The sequence below is a fragment of the Hemiscyllium ocellatum genome, chromosome 9 (genome assembly GCF_020745735.1).
Source record: "Hemiscyllium ocellatum isolate sHemOce1 chromosome 9, sHemOce1.pat.X.cur, whole genome shotgun sequence".
In the NCBI taxonomy this organism is placed as follows: domain Eukaryota; kingdom Metazoa; phylum Chordata; class Chondrichthyes; order Orectolobiformes; family Hemiscylliidae; genus Hemiscyllium; species Hemiscyllium ocellatum.
Window position 1 is genome coordinate 63,325,310 of NC_083409.1, and position 15,714 is coordinate 63,341,023.

At 40.3% G+C, this 15,714-nt stretch overlaps 2 protein-coding genes across 2 annotated transcripts in view; one reads left to right on the forward strand and one right to left on the reverse strand.

Moving 5' to 3' along the window:
* Nucleotides 1–1,005: 1,005 nt before the first annotated feature.
* Nucleotides 1,006–8,687, reverse strand: cpt2 (carnitine palmitoyltransferase 2). The gene is made up of 5 exons (XM_060830414.1): nt 8,476–8,687; nt 7,637–7,717; nt 6,395–6,501; nt 4,074–5,378; nt 1,006–2,875 (listed from the first exon to the last, which is right to left on the reverse strand). Exons 1-5 carry the CDS (start codon nt 8,622–8,624, stop codon nt 2,544–2,546), a joined length of 1,974 nt encoding a protein of 657 aa, XP_060686397.1. The 5' UTR covers nt 8,625–8,687; the 3' UTR covers nt 1,006–2,543.
* A 4,672-nt stretch (nt 8,688–13,359) lies between these two features.
* slc1a7a (solute carrier family 1 member 7a) overlaps nt 13,360–15,714 on the forward strand; it is a 73,972-nt gene continuing 71,617 nt past the window's right edge. The window contains exons 1-2 of the mRNA XM_060829578.1: nt 13,360–13,500; nt 13,929–14,008. Coding sequence (XP_060685561.1) covers nt 13,360–13,500; nt 13,929–14,008 — 221 coding nt within the window. The remainder of the gene's footprint in view (nt 13,501–13,928; nt 14,009–15,714) is intronic.

Consider the following 15,714-nt stretch of genomic DNA (forward strand, 5'->3'; position numbering starts at 1 on the left):
TGATCATGACAGAGTGGGGACTTTAAGGCCATTCAGCTAAACAGTTGGTTACAATTCTGCTGCTACTGGTCCATTAACACAAAACTGCATGTCTGCAATGTTTCTATTTCCACATCTATCCCAGTTGGCACAGTAGCAGTGTCACTTAACACGGAGGATATCCACAATACGATGGAACTTGTTCCCACAAGGTCGATGTGGTAGTCAGCTGCAAATGTGTTGCTGGTCAAAGCACAGCAGGCCAGGCAGCATCTCAGGAATAGAGAATTCGACATTTCGAGCATAAGCCCTTCATCAGGAATAAGGGCTTATGCTCGAAACGTCGAATTCTCTATTCCTGAGATGCTGCCTGGCCTGCTGTGCTTTGACCAGCAACACATTTGCAGCTGTGATCTCCAGCATCTGCAGACCTCATTTTTTACTCGATGTGGTAGTCACTCCTACCAATACTGTTATGGGAGATGCACCTGCAACAGGTAGCTTGATGAAGATGAAGTCATCATGTAGTTAACGTAGATCAAGAAAGTGATTTTTAACACCAATCCCTGGGGATTGCCCCAACTGCTTTTCCTTCAGACCAAAAATAACAAGCATTCACCAATACTACCTTCCTCTCACACAGCCAACTTTGGATCCTCACTGCTAGTGTTCCTGCTATTCTACGGCCTTTACATTTTGATTGGGGTTGACCAGCTTGTTATGACATTTTATCAAATGTCTTTTGGAAGCCTACATCAGCTCCATTAACCTCATCAACCCAGTCTATTATTTCTTCAAAAATTCAATTAAGTTACTTAAACATGCTAACTTGGATTTACTTGAATGAATAGGATTTCCAGTAAAACCTTATGTACCAAGTCTTGAATTAGGCCTGTTAAATTCCTGGTAAATATTTTTCCAATAGTTTATGACATGAGTCCCATCAAAACAAAATGCAGAAAATAACTTCAGATTGAGAGAAGCAAACAATTTCAATATAAGTGTTAACCAACTAAAGTTTATTTTTGGTTTCATTTGAAAACGCATTAATGCAATATAATTAGTCCAGATGGCCAAAATTAGTCCAATGTTATTCAACATAACTTTGAAACACGGCAGTTATTTAGCACTGAGTATTACAAAGTTCAGTTATGTTACTACTGCTGATCCAAATATACAATGAACACAGTGCAAAGTACTCAAATTGCATTGAGAGCGCATAATTAAACACATCACATCTGAATGCTTGGTAACTGTTTGATTGTCCCCAAATTTGATGCATTGAAATATTAAAAACAAATGATGTTTCATGGGAAGTATTACATCCCAATATTAGAACCATAGAATGCTTAAAATGTAATGTAAGCTCCGAAAAGAAATGTTTAGAAAAGACTTGGCCAAAACTCCTGAACACATCCACTGTAAGATTGTGTTGACAAAAAAAAAGGATATAGGGGTGGTGGTAGTGAAAAACTATTAAAGTTAAAATTTATATTTGATATGAACTAGCAATAATATACTTTGGTATTCTTTTAAGACTTGTGACCAAGATTTGAAGTGTAGTCAAGGATGTATGAGATGTTCATAGGTTGTGGCTAAATCAGTATTTTTAGCTGTATAACATTGAAAGAGTGGTTATCAACTTGTCACAGTAATCAAATAAATTTATTGGTCAAGAACCAGATCATAAAATTATAATAACTAAATTTTGTGCTTAACAAGGCTAGAGATTTGGGTATTCAGGATTAAACACAATTTCTAGTGCTTTTAAATCAGATGCAACACTTATGAAAAAGACATTTTAAAAATGCCCAACAATTTTCTTCTTCTCCAAGAAAGCATCACTATTGTATCACTGATGGAAGTATTTTTATTTTAAACCTCTGGAACAGGAGGGTTTTGAACCAGGGCCTCCTGGGCCAGAGGTAGGGATATACCACTACACCAAATAGCCCGTGCATCAGTGTTATATTTCCAGTCATTATCATTAAGCACTTAATTAGTTTGGACCCACACTCATTTTGTAGGCAGCGATGTAAGGAGACTTGCACTTAGAGTCCTGTGTGACCCAGATTCATAGAATCTCGACAGCGTGGAAGCAGGCCATTCAGCCCATCGAGTCCACACCAAACCTCTAAATAGTATCAGAGACCCAACCCTATCCCTGTAACCCTGCACTTTCATGGCTAGCCCACCTAGCCTGCACATTCCTGGACACTTTGGTCAATTTAACGTGGCCAGTCTACTTAACCTGCAAACCGTTGGTCTGTGGGAGAAAACCAAAGGAAACCCATGCAGGAACAGGGCAAGTGTACAAATTCTCCACAGCCAGTTTCCCAAGGGTGGAATTGAACCTGGGTCACTGGTAATGTGAGCCATCCTGAGTAGAATAGAGATTTGCAAATACACAACATTGTCTCACCCTCAATTACTGACTGTTGATTCAATTATCATTTTCTTCTAGAATATACCGATCAACAATATGCTTTATAAATGCACATTCTACAATTGCAGAGTACAGTCATTATATTCAGATTCATGTCTAGCCACTCAGTTCATGTACCTCAGCTGCTGACAGGTTGTCCTTCTAACACACCAAAAATGTCGTTCAGGCTTTTGTTTAAACATTTTAAGAATTCTTTAGGATCTCGGGCCGGATAGCTGGATAGGTTGCATCCTATCCAGTGATCATGAACACCATAACCAACACCAAAACCATCAGGAACGACTGGTGCGAAACCCCCTAATTGGACTGCAGGACTGCTGAGAGTGCTAGTAGAAAGAATATTATGGTTGATTTGAATATATGATGGGTCTTGGAATAGTTCTGGTAAAGATATTCCTTTAGATTTTGCTAGGTATCGCAGAGCAAACAAATGCCGGTCAAATCCCTGACCTGAAGAAAGAAATAATAAATAGTTACTGATGTCTGATAAATACTAAATACATTTGAAAACTGAAACCCTTAGAATCTAGAGTACAAAATTAAACACTGCATTTTGTTTTTATGCAAGGCTTAGGAACATGGTATCCAACTGATTCACGGAAAGCAGGTAATTGTTAAGCCTTTGAGAAAATTAGGTGGTGATGTCCACAAAATAGATTCTCAGCTTAAAACACTAAATAGGGTTCACACATTATTGTTGATGCAGAGGATAGCATGGATGTTAACTTGTACATTGGATATGTTAAATATCTTCACAAACTCTAAAAGAGCCCTTAATGCAGGGATGCCCTTCTACAGAATTAAATTCTGCAAAGAAAGGACTCAGATTTCTAGGTCCTCTATTGCATTAATACTGGTGAGGTCTGTCATAAGATTAGGGACATTTTGGAAAATAAAAGTGAACAATGGTATTATATGCTAGTCAAAGAACATTATTTGTTCACAACAATCTGAGATTGCAGCTTTAACAGCACTGGACAAATAGGAAGTTAGCAGAAACAGCACCCAACTGTAAAACATTACTAAAATTCCCCAAAAATGGTTATCACCAAGGTGGCAAAAGATATCGTGTGATGACTCCAAATAACATGGGAAATGCTGAAAGTTGCTATTTAAATTTTTTTTCCTGACAGTGACAAAATTAATATACTATACTACCATTTTTCCCTCTTAAATCTAAATTAGGAAGAGGTGAGAAATGTACCTCTTCATCAGAAAATTACTTCACTACTATAGTTATGAAAATTACACAAGTCTGAAAATAGAACTGAACGAACAAAATTAGATTTCTGCTGCAACAATTCTGTGAATCCTATTGTAAAAGAGAATCAATAATTAAAGAGGAAAGGAACTAATGGTTAGCTATTTCAAAGAACCAGAACAGTAGCAACAGGCCAAAGGTCCTTCCACCCTTACTGCAGAGAAATTCTAGGGAAGGTGCATGTCAGAAAATAATGGAGAAAATTTGTCGAGTGTGATGCTAAACCATTATTGAATAGCCCAGACATTTGAATGTCGATAGTGATCGAGATAAACAGCAAAACCCTGCAAAGAGTCAACACCTTCAAAGTTGGGAAGAATACTAGGCAAAACTATTAACCAATCCAATCAAAGCAAGTGATAGGACCCATTGAATGCCTGGACTTACCCATGGCAGCCTCTTTAGTCAGCTGTCCATGATACTTTGAGCACTCGTTGATCATCGCCCGCAAGTCTGAAATGCTGTGTTTTGATGACTCCTTCACAAATGCTTCACTGCATTTCTTCGTATAAATGGTGGCAGGGCGAATTGTTTCTGTCCGGCCATGTTTAAACGCTGCAGTGCTACAAGACTCATAGGTGGCAACCGTTTTTCCATACTGTCTCAAAAAAGCCATCTGAAAAGAGAGTTGTGCAACTGCATCGGGGCTGACATTTTGTTTTTTCAGGAATACCTTCCCACCATTTTTGAACTCCAGTGCATCAAAAGTTAAGGTGCTCACTGTGTTATCAAATTTTTCCTTGGCACTCGAAATACCTGATTTTAGAAAATCATCAAATTTAAACTCGAGCTTCTGCACAGACTGAGAGGAGTCAACTGTTGCAGGTAAGGTAGTGGCTGAAACTGCAGGTCTCTCAGTTGTGTCCTTGAAAATTTCATTCATTAAACGCAGTACGGCCACACCATCACCCCATGAATGTTCAAAATTCACAGCTGCATGACCATCTTTGGTTAATATAATGCTGAAGGATTTGTCATACCAGCGGTTGAAGCCATTTCCATAAAGCATGTTATGAGAGAGCTGCAGGTGGTCCTTCACAGTGATATCATCAAGGCAAATACAGAAGACGGCTGTATCTATTTTCTTCAGCGTCTCTGTATTCCCAGCCTCCAACAGCCTCAGTCTCATTGAGGTCCAAGTATCTCTATTTTCACTTGTCAGATATCCAAGACAAAATTCAGGAGGGGGCCTCGGATCAGACAAAATATATTTGAAATGAGCTTGGATTTCAGAAGCTTTTGTGATTCTTCCATCTCTATCGATAACGTCAAATGTGTAGAAATGTCCATTTCTCATCACCAGCAAGTGCTTGGCACTCTCATCTGTAAACAGCTCATCTCTACCTGGTCTGGGAATACGAGTAGAATTGAATAGTCTGTAGTACTGAGACATATCAAGTGGGTAGGCATTAACCATGTAGGCTCCATACCATGAAAGAGAGGCAGGAACAAATCGAATGATGTTCTTAAAATAAGATGTATCACTTTTAGCAGGATTAAGATGAAAGATTTCAGGTTCCAACAAGCCAGCTCGAAAAGTCTTCATGAAACGCAGTGCAGACACAGTCATGTTGGTCGCTCTAATAACCTGATCATTGTTTGCAGAATTTGGATCAGAATTGAAAGACATAAAGGGATTATGATTTAAGACAACTGGTTCACGTGCAGTGAGGTACATATCAAACCATGGTCCTAAAGAAACGGAAGGAGAGAAAAGATTCTCAAAACACTGACAATAGCTTGCATTACGCATATATAGATTAACATATTCCATCATTAATTTATTATTGGTTATCCAATTTTTATCATCCTTTTCCTGTAGATACTAACTATTATCACTATACTGTTCCATAAGCATTGCAGGTCCTTCAGTGACTCACCAAAACAGTTACTCTCCTGCACAATCCTGGCACGAGGTTAAATCAACAGATATCATACTTGATCTTGCCCTCATTCAATGCCCATATAAACTGTTTCCATTAAGAAATACTGAATGCTCAGATGTAATGAATCATGGCAAACCACCCTCTATTCTATGCCAGGGATGCTGGAGCCAATTGTGGTGCCTCCATTCAGAAGGGCAACAGACCAAAGATCAAACTTAGATCTTTTATCAACGCGACTCAGTGCCACAATTTTCTCATTGCTATATTCCAAAATATTATTGGGTCATTTATACAATAGCTGTAATGATTCGTGTAATTTTGCACAGGCAGGTGGGATTAGATGGGCGGCACGGTGGCACAGTGGTTAGCACTGTTGCCTCACAGCGCCTGAGACACAGGTTCAATTCCCGACTCAGGCGACTAACTGTGTGGAGTTTGCATGTTCTCCCCGTGTCTGCGTGGGTTTCCTCCCGCAGCACCAAAGATGTGCGGGTCAGGTGTATTGGCCATGCTAAATTACCCCTTACCTAACACTATGGGCAAATGTAGGGGTATGGGTGGGTTGCGCTTCGGCGGGTCGGTGTGGACTTGTTGGGCCGAAGGGCCTGTTTGCACACTGTAAGTAATCTAATCTAAAAAAAAATAAATGTAGTTATTAAAAGGATGATCTGCATTGCTTTACAAAACCAAATATTTATACATGGCAACTTCTTTCTGAACAAGAACAACCAGAACCCCTCTATGTGCAGACAGTGGAGTTGGGTGGACTTTAGATTTTTTTAAACCTCAGTCTAGCAAATCAAATCAGGAAGTGAATCTCACCTGAAATGAAGCTGGTGTGTTTATTTCTTTTGTCTTGGGCCACAAGTTCTTCGTGCAACTGTTTACCAATCCCCTTTTCAAAATCCTCAGCCAACTGTTTAGTTCTCCTACGTTATGTAAAAAAAAACCACAGAATGTGAAGTTGTGACAAGCAGTAAATGCAGTTTAAAGGGAGATTAAGTATTTAATTTGGCCAGACTAGTTAATTGCCATGTTTTGCAAGTCATAACATCAGACAGAAGTTTGGATTCAGAGATTGATATGGCTAAAAAATAAACGGGTTTGAATCCTTTCATGAACTTTCAAAGGCAAATTGCTGGTGTCTATTTACATTAAACTGGGTTGTGAATGATCTACTAGAACACAAGACTGCACAATTAAAACAGAAAAGTTGGGAAAATTAGTTAATTAAAAAGAGAAATGAATGTGTTCCTTCACATTTACACCCTCATTTTTCTGTTTATGTCTAATTGCCATTTTGGGGCAACATGCTGACCTCAGTGCTGCTCTTTTTTTAAGAATTAGAATCCCTAAGTGTGGAAACAGGCCCTTTGGCACAACAAATCCACACTGATCCTCTCAGCCAAAATCACCAAAAAGGGATTTTATTGATTGTTATCAAATTGCTCAGAAAGTGTCTACTTAGCACATATTGGCTCCCTAATTTCCTACAATAGTGACCTAGTTTCACTGACTATAAAGTGCTTTGAGACAACTGGAAGTCATAAACAGCTATATAAATCCAAGTTCTTTTTTCCCCTCGTCATATTCTAAAGACACCCTGCAGATGTGACAGTGAAGGTGCTGGGAATTTCAATGATCAGAGTTTCTCACCTCCTGCAGAAAGAAATCTCATCTCTGTTCAGCACGACCTGACTGTAACAGTTCAAGAAATGTAACCTGCATTTCACAACACAGTGTATTCCACAACACGATTGAATTGACAATGCTGGAAAACACACTTATAATTGCAAAGTACAATAGTGTCAAATTCAAAAGGTACTATGCGCATATATAGCTAATTACAGATGAACAATATTTGCTATTATATTTCAATTGTTAGATTTTAAATTATAAATAATCTCTGCTCCAAGTTAATCATCCTTCTGGGCTGGATAGGATACATTGTTATGACTTAGTATTTAATTCAAAGACAGTAATGATTCGACTACATAGCTAAGTAACAGGAAAAACAAACAAATATTGGCACAACACACCACACTAAGCTCTCCGTTTACTTACTTATACTGGTCATTATCTAAAAGTGGCTTCTGTGCAGTCAGGTAACGTTGCATTGTGTCCTGCAATTTTGGAATCGGTAATCTTAGGATTTCAAGAAAAAACAAAAAAGTTAGAAGACAGACTAGCAGTAAGAGTCTAAATTCACAATGTGAAAAAAAACTGACAAGTACAATAAATATTTCTAAGAATTTCATGTGTATAGCCACCCAACACCTTACATTTTAACAACACTGATCACAGGAGTGACAGACTGAAGTTATATCAGCAACTTCGCAAGAAAAGCACCAATAATTATCCCCACCCGTAACATACACTGTCGAACGCAACTCTTTACCGATGTTATAAACAAAGAGCTGCGGAACCAAAACCAGAAGTTGCTTGAAAAGCCCAGCAGATCTGGCAGCATCTGTGAAAAGAAATCGGAGTTAACGTTTCGGGTCCAGTAGCCCTTCCTGAGAAGTCGGATACCAGTGATCTGAAACAAACAAAACAAAAACAGCAAGTGCTGGAGGAACTCTGCGGGGAGAAAGACAGTGTCATTGCTTCGAGTCCAGTGACCCTTCCTCAGATAAACACCGGGATGGTTCAGGAGGCAAACAATCCGCCCAAACAAACAAACACCTGCGGCTGCTGGAAACCAGAAACAGGCAAAAGCTGAATCATGGCACCCGAAACGTTAACTCTGCTTTCTCTCTGCCACAGATGCTCAGACCTGCTGAGTTTCTCCAGGAGCGTCTGTTGTTGCCCCATTCAAATCCCAGCCGCCTTGCTGCCAGGGTCGCTGGCTGCGGCTGCCCTCTCACCCAGTGAGCAGCAGGAGGCTGCAGCCTGACACTCACCGCGGCAGGCTCCTCTGGAAGTGGTCGGTGGGCACAATGCTCTTGTGCAGATAGTCCAGCTCGGAGCTGGAGGTGCTCCGGCTCCGGGTCAGGGTCGGGGGCAGGGGGAGCTGCCTGCTGACTCTGGAAGGCAGCCTCAGTACAGCCATAGTGACCGGAGATCCACGAACACCCGGTCCCTGGCAACACCCTCCCTCTCACCCGAAACAGATTCCACTTCCGCCCACTGCACATCCCATAATCCCCACCAAAGGAAGTGAGGACACAATGACAGAATTGGAGCAAGGTTGAGAAGGAAGTTACACATTTGAATATGATAAAATCTGGGAGTCATTGTGGCTGAATCCCCCTCCCTGTTCTCATCCATTCATTCCCTTTACCCATTCATACTGCACTTTTATTCATTCACCCTCCCTTTTCTCATTTATTGATTCTGTGCCACTCATTCATTCATTTGTCTTTCTTCCAAACTCGCATTCATTCCTCTCTCCATTCTTAATTCATCACTATCCCCACTTTTAATCATTCATTGTCTCTATTCTCACTCATTTGCTCTCCTCCCGCTTATTCATTTTCTCTCTCCCCCCTCATTCACTCACTGTCCCCACTTTCATTCATTCGGTCACTCTCATTTATTTAATCATCTTTTTTTCCATTATCATTCATTCTCTCTCCACTCATTCACATCCTCTCCACTCTCAATGTGAGAGATGTTCAATCTCTCTCCATTCTCATTCTAAGGATGGCAACAGCCTAGTGGTATTGTTGCTAGATTCAAAAAGTGTGTTGCTGGAAAAGCACAGCAGGTCAGGCAGCATCTGAGGAGCAGGAGAATTGACATTTTGGGTATAAGCGAGTCATATTCTAGTCAGCATTGGGGCTTTGGTCTGTGATACTTTCTGTCAATTCCGATTTCTGATTGATGGTTATTTTTAACACATTAGCACACATAGGTTCCCCTCTAAACCATTAGGTGTGTAAAGAAGGTCATGGGAGAAATGCAAGGAGAGTGAGGAGGAGAGAAGGTAAATAAATGAGAGTAGAGAGAATGATTTTATTTATGGGGTGAAGGCTTTGTCTCCTTCCAAGTGCCCTGAGGGTAGTTAAGAGTCAACCACATTGCTAGAGTCACATGTAATCCAGATCAGGCAAGGAAGGCAGTTTCCCTCCCTAAAAGACATTAGTGAACCAAATGGGTTTTTCTGACAATTGACAGTGGGTTCATGGTCATCCTTAGACTCTTAAGTCCAGATTTTAAAAATTGAATTCAAATTCGGCAGTGGCGGGAATCAAACTGGACTCATGAAACATTGACTAGGTCTGCGGATTAATCATCTAGCAACAAGGAGAATGTTTTTTGTTGGGAGGGTGAAGTTCAAAGGCAGAGGTGTGGAAAGTGGAGGAGATGCATTGGAGGACGTTGTTGACCATGTGGCAGGGGAAATTGCGATCCTTGAAGCAGGAGGTCATCTGGGACGTTCTGGAGTGGAATTGTTCCTCCCAGGACCAGATGCAGTGGAGGCAGTTGATTTGGGAGTAAGGGATAGGGTCTTTACAGGAGGCAGCATGGGAGAAAGTGTGGTCCAGGTAGCTGTGGGAGTCAGCGGTTTGAAGTAGATATCCATGTTAAGTCGGTTGCTGGAAATGGAAACAGAGAGTCCGGGACGACCGCCTTCCATCATGACCTCAAGTTCACCTGGACCATTTCGGACACCTCCCTCCCCTTCCTGGACCTCTCTGTCTCCATTCCCATGACCAACTCAACACAGACACCTGCTTCAAACCCACCGTCAATCCAGTATACTTTTTAAATAACCTGTCTACCTTCAAGGATCTGTGGACATGTATATCATGGTCCCTCTGATCTTATGTATTTCCTAAGGACCTAGGATCCATTTAATGTGTACCCCCTTGCCTTGTTAGTCCTCCAAAAATGCATCACTTCACATTTTTCAGAATTAGATAAATTTACCATTGTTTAGCTCATCTGACCAGCCCGTCTACATTATCTTGTCATCTTAAGCTTTCCTCCTTGCTATTTAGACCACCACCAATTTTCAGGAGACCTGCAAACTTACTGATCAAGCATCCTACATTCACATCTATATCATTAGTGTACACTACAAACAGCAAGGGTCCCAGTACCATACCCTATAATATGCACCTAAACACAGGCTTCCAGTCACAAAAAATAATTCTTAGACCATCATCTTCTGCTTCCTGCCAGTAAGCCAATTATGGATTCAATTTGCCAAATTATTATGGAATCCATGGGCTCTTAGCTTCTTAACCAGCTAGCCATGTGAGACCTTGTCAAAAACTGTGCAAATGTCCATGTGAATTACAGTAACTGCACTACCTCCATTTAACCACTTATTTACCTCCTTGAAAAATCAAATTTTTTAGACATGATTTCTCCTTAACAAAGCCGTGTATCCTACTCTTGATTAATCCATGCCCCACCAAGTGGAGATTAACTCTTTCCAATAATTTCCCATCATTGATGTTGTCATGGGCCTGTAATTTCCTGGTTTATTCCTCCTACCCTTCTTGAATAATGATACATAATGTCCACTTGTAACCAGGGAAGGCTTGAAAGTTAAAGTCAGAGCCCCTGCAATCCTCCCTTGCCTCCCCACAGCAGGCTGGGATGCATCTCATCTGGGCTTGGGAATTCATTCGCTTCCAAGCCTGCTGAAATTTCAAGTACCTCTTCTCCCTCAGTGATAGTTTGTTCAAATCCTCTTCCTGGTACTCAACCTATATCATCCTTCTCTCCAGTGAATAAAAATACAAATTACTAAATTAATATTTAGTTAGGTCTTCCAGTTCCACATATAGACTGTGACTTTGGTTTTTCCTCAATGTTACCCATCAGTGTTTTCTCATGTCCCCTCCAGTCTCTTTTTGAAATAGCTACCTTTCTATATTTATAACATTGATACATTTCTATACATACTCTTCTAGGCATTTGCTATTTCTGAGATTGAGGTTCTTAGGAAACCTTGGCATAGTTTCAGGACAATAAAGTTGTTCTCAGCAATCTGCTTGAATTTATCTAAGTTGGTGGATGTGGGTTGTCTAATCTTTGCTGTGTATTTTCCTGTTCAAAGGATGCTGTGAAACCTGAAATGGTTCAGAAAAGGCTTACAAGAATGTTGCCAGGCTTGGAGGGTTTGAGCTACGGGGAGAGGTTGAATAGGCTGGGGCTGTTTTCCCTGGAGGGTCAGAGGCTGAAGAGTGACCTTATAGAGGTTTATAAAATCATGAGGGACATGGATAGAGTAAATAGACAAGATATTTTCCTTGGGGTGAGGGAGTCCAGAACTAGAGGGCATAGGTTTAGGGGTGAGCAGCCAGAGGAAGTGGTGGAGGCTGGTACAATTACATTTAAAAGACATCTGGCTGCGTACATGAAAAGGAAGGGATTAGAAGGATATGGGCCAAGTGCTGGCAAATGGGACTAGACTGGTTTAGGATATCTGGTCGGCATGGACCAGATTGTTGGAATGTTGTGAGGGCCCAAAGCCTTTTCCACATACAGCTGCTTCTTTATATCATGTGGGTTGAATCGATTTGGCTGAAGATTGGCATCTGTGATTTTGGGGATTACATTAGAAGACTCAGATACATCATCCAGATACCACCTCTGGATAAACATATATGTAAATACTCCAGCTTTGTCTTATGCATTGATGAGGTGGGCTGGTCCATTGTTGGACCAAAGGGTCTGTTCTTGTGCTGTATATCTCGATGACTCTAACCGCTAAAAACTCGTTATTCAATGAGATTGATGTTCTGTGGGCCGTTGGGCAGAATGTGGACTAAATAAGGAATCAGTTGCAATGTGGACAGAGGTCAGTTTTGAAGGGTGCAGTCTCTATGGGGGCAGGTGGGAGAGCGGGCAGTCATTCCAGTCTAGAAGGAGTCTATTTGTTACATCTTACCTCCACCAATCCCAGTTTTTCTTTAAAGCTATCTGCAATAATCCCCTTTCCTTACTGTGTCCGGTATTCGCGAATGTTTTGGTTGTTGATAACAGTTCTCGCTTAAATATAATAATAGAAACATAAGGCACAAGATTCCATGCTGCATGTACAACATTGATGTAAGCTCCCATGTAGGCTTTTAGAACTAATCCTGAATGCAATAAATGCCTCACTGTTACTGATCCCTCCATTTGTAGAATCATTCATTTTTAAATCCATTCAAAATTTTCCATTTGACAAGCTCTTGGATTTCGCTACCGAAAACTGCCCTTTACGTCTTTCACAAATTCGTCAGCACTATCATATATATATATATATATATATAATCCTCTTTTACATAAGAACAGAATTCGCCCTGCCTTTTTCCACTATTCCTCATTTTGCCTCCCTGTCCCCAAGTTTCTACTACACTTGTTGGGTAAACCCCACCCCTCTTCCTTCTCATTTCACTATTTCAAACTTAAAATTAACATTTTTGGTTTACGATATCTTGCTATGGACTGATCCGCAGGCAAAGCTACCGCAGGAGACACTTATTAAAAATAAATAAATATTGTCGGGTGTTTTTAGTTTATATTTTTACATTTTCTCCGGAATCGTTTCCAATGCTTTACTCCGATATGCGGAGTGCTGGCAGAACCGAAGCCTTAGTATTCAGCAATCGTATTTGATACTTAATGAACTCTCTGATAATAGGATCAGAAACATCCGTGTGGGATAACATTGGCAGCTGGTTCATGCTTTCTATCTGACGAAGTTGAGCTTGGAGATCAGGGGTGCTGTGTTGTGTGTACGGTTAAGGTCAGTGAGCTGAGCTCCTGTCAGCGAGCATTCACAGCTCCATCGCCATCCACATGGACTAGTGGTTTCCCCCTGAGCCAGCAAACTGGGCACAATGGCCGGAGCATTTACAGCAGTCTCCATTCAGATCAAGGGCGTCTTTAAAAGGAATGGTCTGCTCATTCTTTCGGTGCTGTCGGTTATTATCGGGTGCTCCCTGGGATTTTTTCTTCGGACAAGGCACCTCTCCGAACAGGTGGGCAATTCTATCAGGATTTGACCAGGACTCTCAGTGATCACGTGTACTAGCCAGTTTTGAGAAGATTTGTGCGGCTGATAATTAGAAATGGAGCTGTTTTTGTTTTAACCAATAATTTACACTTCCATCATGATTTGCCTTGATTACTTAGTAGTTAAATATGTCACACAGCATTAAGATAGAAAAAAAGCTAATTACTGTACTTGGAAACTTTTTAGCTGCTTTTCTCAGTTTCCACAAGGAATTGCAAAAGCAATTAAAAAACAGTACTGAACATGTCATGATATTTCTATATGCTACCCAGATTTGCTGATATTTCATTTCAAAATGTATTTCTGTAATAAGATTGTCTTCAGTCCATCTTGTAAATGTATTACCAGTTTTTAATAGATCCAGTTCCTCGTTATATATATTTGACTTTTTAGGAAATCAAGTATTTCCAGTTCCCCGGTGAGCTGTTGATGAGGATGCTAAAAATGTTAATTCTTCCACTGGTAGTATCCAGGTGAGTGAAAACATGTCACATAATTCACTATTCAATCAAATGCATATTAGAAAAAATGTCTATTTCCATTACTTTTTTTTTTCTAATCGTCTTTCATTGTCTGTGTCAATTTAACTGAGTGGATCAGTCCCAAACTGCTGCTCTGCCTTTTGATAAAGTCATTTCAAACTGACTCTGTCCAGCTGATGGGAAGGGCAAAGTGCCAGAACTATCCCGTGTCGATTTCATCACAGCATTGTCCAAGCTAAAAGTGTTCTATTCTATTCAATCTGAATAATGTCACAACAATGGGCGTTAGAGTTCACGTAAGTGAGAGTGGTGATTTTGCACTGTGTTAATGGTTCAGGTCAGTCATCTTTGGTCAGAACCTGGAACCCATGGATCTGAGTTCTGATGTAAGGTCACCAGCCTAAAGCCTTGGCACATTCTGTCTCCACATAAGCTGCCAGATCTGAAGTGTTTCTAGCATTTTCTGTTATTATTTCAGATTCCCTGACACTGTAGCATTCTGCTGCGTAATTGTTGTGAAGATAATTATATATACTGCGGGTGGTATTGGTGGGGACAAATGCATGTTTGGCACTGGGTAGCCATAATGTAAACATGTTTCAACTGGGGTATTTATATTTATCCCAAAAAAGCAATTTCCATTCTTGTTCAAATTTCAGCTTTCTGTGGGGAAACAAAATGTTTGTTGTGCTCTCCTATAATCTTCTTAGAATATGCAATTTATGCTATTATAACAGTCTGCTATGACTAGCAAGATATAATCCAATAAGTAATGTTGTAGATAAAATTGCTTGATTTTTGTCATATCTCTTCACTTTATGTATCTAGGAGAAAGTGATGATTGCGGATGCTGGTGATAGAGTCAGAGAGTGTGGTGCTGGAAAAGCACAGCCAGTCAGGCAGCATCCGAGGAGCAGGAGAGTCAACATTTCAAGCATCAGAGTTGACGATTCCTGATGAAGGGCTTATGCTCGAAACATTGACTCTCCTGCTCCTTGGATGCTGCCTGACTGGCTGTGCTTTTCCAGCCCCACACACTTCGACTTTACGTAGCTATCTTATAAGAACGTTGCCTATTGCATTTGACACATTATCATGGTCTGTTGAGCCCCTTGGGATGCTGAATCTTAGCTATATGGAAACTTGCCTAACAAATGCCCTACTTACACCTAGCCCTTCTGGAACCTGCTCTTGCTATGATATTGTGGACTACATTGTAAAGGCTGCAGCAGGTGTAACCTATCTGGCATCAAACTACCTCACAATGATAGTTGTGCCACACTCTGAATGAACTTCGACTTCATTAGTTCATTCAATGCTTAGCTGAAACAGTGCATTAAGCAAAACATATGCTATTTTAGCCACTGGCTTCTTCACCTTAACTTTTCACAAAGGGACCATATAGGGTTTACCTCCCTCCTGCATTCAATTGTGAACACTGCTTAAGCTTATTTTACTTACTACTATTTCAATGATTTACTACTTAACTATTTTACATCACCTAGTTCCAATTGAACTTAAGCTTACTGTATCAAACCCCTACTGAGAATGAGCCCTTTCTTTACAAAATAATCAAGAAAATGTAAAACAGCAAGTTATGTCATGTCTATTTAGTTATGGGTATCAAAACAAAAAAATATATTTTTAACAATTTTAACAATGATTATACAAACTATTAGCAGAAGCAAATAGACAGG